General features: G+C 34.4%; 1 protein-coding gene across 1 annotated transcript; it reads right to left on the bottom strand.

The window, feature by feature from the left end:
• Positions 1–2173: 2173 nt before the first annotated feature.
• Positions 2174–3168, bottom strand: LOC133336830 (putative uncharacterized protein DDB_G0291608). The gene has a single exon (XM_061545109.1). The coding sequence runs from the start codon at positions 3060–3062 to the stop codon at positions 2178–2180; it is 885 nt and encodes a 294-aa protein (XP_061401093.1). The 5' UTR covers positions 3063–3168; the 3' UTR covers positions 2174–2177.
• Between the last annotated feature and the right edge of the window lie 3620 nt (positions 3169–6788).

Here is a 6788-nt window from a genome sequence, read left to right as displayed (position 1 = left end):
ATAGAAAAATTATTCCTTAATATTTTATTTCGTTTTTTTTTTTTTTTTTGGAGTTGAGGAAAACATTAGTATAAAATAATCTATGCTTAGGTTTCCCACGGAAGGCTATACCTTACAGTGATCATTTTATATTTATATAAATTCGGAATAATCCAAATTAGCTGCATTAAAAATATTTTCAGCGGTAGTCTGATCACGTTGCTAATTACTGCCTATTTTCTTAGCTAATATTTGTAAATATATGTCCATAGGTCACATTTGAACAGACAGTCATCATCAAAAATCATCAAATGAAGAAGTAAAGTGTACAATTTAAAATAAATTATATATTTTTATTTAAAAAAAATCTGAAATATAAAAAAAGGACACTGGTTGTTAAAAAGAAAAAAAAAACATTCAAGAAGATATTTTGAATTCAAACCTTTTAAAACGGCTTTCCTTTTCTAAAAGTAACCTTTGAAGAAGGAAAACAAAGCTATACTTATTATGAAGCATTTGAAAACTATTTGAAGATTCTTGCAACAATTTTGAGTAGAAATTGGGAAAATACTTGAACAAAAAAAAAATATTGTTATTACGATTCTTATTAAATATTTGTGTATTTATCTTTGTTGTTGTTATTTTAGTTTTTCATTTGTATTTATACTTTTTGTTTTGACAATACATATGTACGTAGAGATGTTGAATATTTCCTGTAGTTAGTTTTGAAGGGGCGGGGTTTGGGGGATTCACTGTTGTGGTACAGGATGATAAAAACGGCTGGCCATCATCATAATCACTTCTTGAAATGTTGAAAAAACTCTGAACCTTAAGGTTGATGAAAGATGCAGCTCGTCAACGAAAACGACAATAAAACCAATACATATATCTCAATTTTCTTCTTTTCTTCGCTGGGTGCTCCAATCGGCAATTGTTGTCATCCTGATCCTGATCGATCATCATTACATTTTGTTAACATTTTAACCCCCATCACCCACATCATCTTTGCTGTTGTTGTTGTTTTTTCTTTTTTTTTTTGATACAATACAAAAATCTAGCCATTTAAGTACTCCATTTGATTGGATGAAATGAGGGAGGAAAGCAAGCATTTCACTTGGTCTCAACAAATAATTAAAGAAACTCCAAATATATATTTTTTGTGGAACAACAAAACATTGCCTTCTGCCACTTCAAAAAAATTGGGGGGAAAACCAAACTAAAACCAAACACATATTTTAAAATTCACACAAACATTTTTTTGTTTCTTTCTAAATTTCTAAAATGTGTGCGGAGAAGACTCTCCTCCTTTTCTATTTGCAAATGGGAGAGTAAACAATTTTGAATTAGAGTAAGATATAAAAAAAGAGAAAAGGATAACCTCCAGGGCTCCTTTCTATTTTCTCGCTCCATTTTTGATTTGGGAAACAAAAGCTTGGGTCTTGAGAGCGCGAGCGCCTTGATCACAAAAACAAAAGTCTGTTAAAATGGTGTTCCAAACTTAAATATACTTGAAGAAGTGTGGGTTGGGGTGGTGGAGGTGCCTATTAATTCTAATGTGCTGGTGTTATTCTTTTTTTGTTTTATTTTGTTTCTTTTTCTCTGAGTGTAGATTTTGTGTGTGTATGTGTGTTTTTTTTAACGTTTTGTTGTTGCTGTATTATTACTTTGCTCTTGTTGTTGTTATTAAATATATATATTTATATATCTACTATATGTAATGTTTTGCTGTGCTGCCTGGCTGTCATCGTAGTCGGTCGTCGTGGTCGTCGCCTAACAGTCCTTTAAACTTTCCCGCCCGCCCCTCATGGCTTTCGTACTACCTGTGCGTCACAGTAATGTGCGCCTAACTCCCTGGGTCTTGAACAGAGAAGAAGTTCTGCATAGCTTGCATGCATGCTTTTGCTTCCTTCTACGTTCGTTTCTTTTTCAAATATGGATGGGGAGTGGGGGGCCTGAAAAGTTCAAATTACTGTTGGGCGTTGTTGTTGTTTTAGTTGACGCTGCAATTGTTGTTGCTGTTGTTGTAATGCAATGCGTTGGCGCTTTTTTCGAGCTCTTTTGCAGATTTTTTAGTAGTTGGTAGCGGCGAGCGACATTGATGGCGGCTTCTTTCGTTTCGTTTTTCGTAGATTCCTGGATTTTTGTTTTCTGTGTGTGTATATGTGTAGGTGTGTTGCTGTGTGCTTCGCTTTCTGCGCTTAGTAACCCTTAAGACGATCCTCCAGAGGCGGCTTAGGTATTTTGGGTTGTTTGGCACGCGCTACACGCATACGCTCAGCTGCTTTGGCCAAACGCTTTTTTCTCTCCTCGGGCGTTTCACTGGCCCGTCGTAATCGTTGACGAGCAGCATTTTTCATCAGTCTTAAGGTTCTTTGTACTTCATTTTCATTCTGACGTCGTATACGATTCGCCTCGGCATTCTTGGCCAGACGCAAGCGGTACTCGGCCTCCGATTCCTTGGCGCGTTTCTCGCGCATCCTGGCGGCGTTGCGCTCCAGTCTTCGTTGGCGGGCCTCCGGTGATTCGTTACTGCGGCGACGGGCGGCTTTTTGGGCGCGTGTTGACTGTGTTGTGGGTGTGCTGAGGGTATGATGCAGCGGGTGTGCTGTGTTTGCGGGGTTGTTGCTGTTGGTGTTGTGGGCGTTAGTCTGTTGTTGCAACTGCTGTTGCTGGACCTGGGCCTGATGCTGGAAGGTGTTCTCTAGATTAAGGGCTACAGCTGCTACGACAGTGGGATTGGCAGCGGCGGCAGCAGCGGAGGTGGAATTGTTATTGGTGTTGGTGGCGGAGGCAGATGTTGTATTACTGTTGGCGTTATTGGCGTTGGTGCTGTTGTTCGCTGAGGAGGCGGCTGCCACTGCATTTGCTGCTGCTGCCGCTGCTGTGACCGTATAATTGTTGTAGTCTATAAGCCCCCTATTACTTGGGTACAGATGATGCATGGGATTATCATAATTGAGGTATTCGGGTTTGATTAAGAAGGGGTCGCGTGCGGACAGTGGTGCCGTGGGTGAGTTGAGGAAATACAGGCGGCTATGATGATCTGTCGTTATGCTCCCTCCACCTCCCACTCCTGTGGACATCTGTAGTGGTGGTTTGGCGATGTTGTATCAATCGCTGCCGTTTCTGTGTTTTTTATTATTTGTATTTTTCCTTCTTTTTTTTGGGATTTTCTTGCTTCAGTTCGTCGTCTTCTTCGTCTTTTTGCTTGCTTGGATGGTTGGTTGCTTGTTAGCTAGATATTTTTCTTTTTTTTCGTTTCGTTTCTTGCTCACTACAATCAATCACTCACTCACTTCACACTTTGGATTCGCGCTCGCATAAAAAGCACATTATTCTTCTTCTCACATTTAATGCAATTTCTCAAAGCACTTGTTTTCGTTTGTTTTCTAGTTTACAAAAGTAATTTCTCCCAAAAGATTTTACACAAAATTTAACAAAAAAAACTTTGAGTAAACAATAAAAGCGACATAACTAATCAATATGGAAAAAATATTTCCAAAATCTGATTGGAAGGCAAGAAAAAAGTGCGCAAACGTCATTTCCAATGAAAATCGCCAGCGACCGTCGCAGGGTTGTATTGCCAACGGTCGAATGGGAATAATGAACTTTTTAGTATTTTTTGAAAAAAATCAAAGGGAATTAAAATAATAATATAATAAATGTTATTTAATTATTAAAAAATAATATGAAATTATATTTCTAACATTTTTTCTATTAAAATCTTTGTCAGCAGTTGTATGTTTCTACTACTATGGAATGCAACACTGTGAGTGTATATGCGTATGTGTGCGCGCAACTCTCACATGTAATTCCAATTGTTTTGTTTACCCCACCAATCCAATGGCCAATGTCAAAGCATGAATTGTCAGTTGTTTTTGTATTTCATTTGCTTGATTCTTATTGGAACTTACCGTTTTGATGGTTCGTCTGATAAAAGCAATTGGATTCCTTGGTTAAATGTCACTGTGTCACTTTATTTTAGTGGAAATATCGTATTTTCTAGTTTGTATGTTTTGTTGTTCGATGTGGGGTATGTTCAGTCTTTGAAATGTCAAAAGAAATTTTGATTATTTATAAGGGAGTGTTGCCATATTTGTTGGACATGTTTAATGGAATGGCCAACAGAGTTGTAATACAAAATGCATGGAGTAGAATGATAGGTTTCCGTAATTTGAAAATAGTAAAAAGAATTTAACGTTTTACGAGTCGGAAAAGATTAATATTAATATAATAACATTAAAAAATAATAAAAGCGCATTTACATACGCATTTTATATGATGTGGATTTACGAAATCCTGAAAATAAATTAAGGTTATTTACACTGGCTTTGAGATCATTTCAAATGACTGTCAGCTGGTATTTGTTTACATATACACACACACTTGTTTCCAAAAAGAAAAAAAATGTTACCACGAATTTTATAATAAAAAGATTTTAACTCAATTTTTTATTGGAATTAGATATTTATAATATCTTTATTTCCTCGAAATGTACGCGCAACACGTGTTCAGTGGTAATAATTACAAAATGTTTACTATCTTGAAGTTCCCAGCCTCTATAATCTATAAATATAATTTGTAACATCTACAGTTATATTTTAAGGGGACCCCCCATTTTTTGGGTCAAAAGTTTTTTTGATTTAATTCGATTCTACACTAATTCAAGAATGTCTCTACAAAACTTCAATTGAAAATCTCAAGAACTCTTGAAGATATAGCCGATTTATAGTGTCAGCATCAAGTGACGGCTAAAGGGCTTCTCAAACTTTAAACGCGTTTTTCTCTTTTGCGAATGGCGGGAACTATAACTCAAAAACTAATAACCCAATCGATTCCAAATTTTTACACGTTTCTCTGTGAGTGTATAGCTATCGTATGAACTAGGATAAAGCCAATCGGTGAAGATCTTCCTTATTTTTTAACTTGGTCTTTGGTCAAAAATCGGCGATTTTCCAAAAATATTTTTTTAAAGGTCCGCCATTTTGTTAATTTTAGAGCGAAGTCAATAATCCTAGTTCATACGAGAGCCAGACATGTACTCTTTCTAACACCGTTGGAATTTCCGTATTCCGATGTTCCAGTGAGGAGTTATCATGCCCGCCATGAAAAATAAGGACTTTTCTTTAATTACAAAAAACAACAACAAAACAATAACACATTTTTTTGTAAATTATTTTTCTTCTCTTTTAAATCTTCAAATATATATGTACAAAGTTACAAACTTTAACAAGCATTGGTATTGATTTACCAGCCCATTGAAAATCCTTAAAAATTAAAATCGAGAATGTGTAGGGTTCCCTTAAGAGAATATTAGTAAAAAATGGAGATATTTATTTACAAAAGGAATAGATTTTTATTTATTTATTTTTTTTTTTAAATATGACATTCGACATGTATACAATTTAATGGAATTTATTTTTCAAACAATTTGAAATTGATAGATGAGGTCTTTAGATAAATTCTAATATGAGCAATTCAATATTCAATGTCAAGGCCTATTAATAATGTCATCCAGAAAGTGAAAACAGTTGTTATTTCTCAATTCAAATCAATGTGTATTTAATAAGGTGTATGCATCAGCTACAACAATGAACATTTTACAAAAACAACATTGTTGTTAAATTTAAATTGAAATTAAATTGTCATACTGACAATTAGTTTATGTTGTGAAGAAACAAAAACAAATAATTTTGACAAAAGTTGTACAATTAAAGAAAAATTATATCGAAAATAGAAAATAAGTGCCCTTAAAAATTTTCATCCTGATCGGAAACGCCATTAATTTTATATTGCCGCCGATTTCCTGATAAAAACCATACATATTTTTCAAGAAAGTCCGTAGTACCCGAAAATCGGCTTCCAAAGCTGCCCTTCCAAATATAAAATTGAGGTGATTGTCCGGATTTTGGGGACAACTTCACTTGGAACATACCCATATATATATAAAATTGAGGTGGTTGGCCGGATCTCGGAAACAACTTCACCATCGACAGGTTTTAATGCAAGATATGCAACTGAATTTCTTATACAATCAAAATTACTTCTACATATTGCTTTCTACAGCTGAAGAAATAGAAGTGGGTGGCAAACATTTGCTGCAATTTAAGATTTTCGCCTACGCAACAAATATCTTTTTCTACAGAAATTTTGCCGGTGGTTAGCCTTGAGCTAATTCTTGGCAACATTAAATTCCCACAAATTTCCAAATTCATGCTATAGCTCATGAATAAAATATATATCCTGTTGTTAGTGTTTGATAGGATCCGCGACAGGGCTTTAAATTTGGTTTTTTGGGAAGCTAAGAAATGATCCCTTCCCATTAATAAAATCTTTGTTCCAAAAACTATTCATCTTCGCATTTGTTTATAAAGTTTTAAAATTAAAAAAAAAAAATATTTCAAAAATGTGTTTGACAATTAGATTCACAAACAAAAAAGAAAAAACTTTGAAACCATATGATATGAGGAACTTACACCTTATTTATAGACCTCGGATTTTTGCATATTTTTTATGCTTTATCCGATTGGACTCAAATTTTCTATTTAGGCGTTTCATGCTTTAATTGATCAATATAAAAATATGCAAAAAATATGCAAAAAATATGCAAAATATATGCAAAATATGCAAAAAATATACAAAATATGCAAAAAATATGCAAAATATGCAAAAAATGCTAGGTCGATATGCGATAAATATATGCAAAAAATATACAAAATATGCAAAAATATGCAAAATATGCAAAATATGCAAGAATATGCAAAATATGCAAAAATATGCAAAATATATGCAAAATATGCAAACATATG

The sequence above is a fragment of the Musca vetustissima genome, unplaced genomic scaffold (assembly GCF_032173495.1).
Source record: "Musca vetustissima isolate MV318-11 ecotype Yass unplaced genomic scaffold, APGP_CSIRO_Mvet_v1 utg6369, whole genome shotgun sequence".
NCBI lineage: Eukaryota > Metazoa > Arthropoda > Insecta > Diptera > Muscidae > Musca > Musca vetustissima.
Note: the sequence above shows the minus strand (reverse complement) of the source record. Positions and strands in the feature narration are given on the sequence as shown.

Coding starts and splice junctions, on each gene's coding strand:
- LOC133336830 (XM_061545109.1), bottom strand. CDS start 3,062: ATGTCCACAGGAGTGGGAGGTGGAGGGAGCATAACGACAGATCATCAT.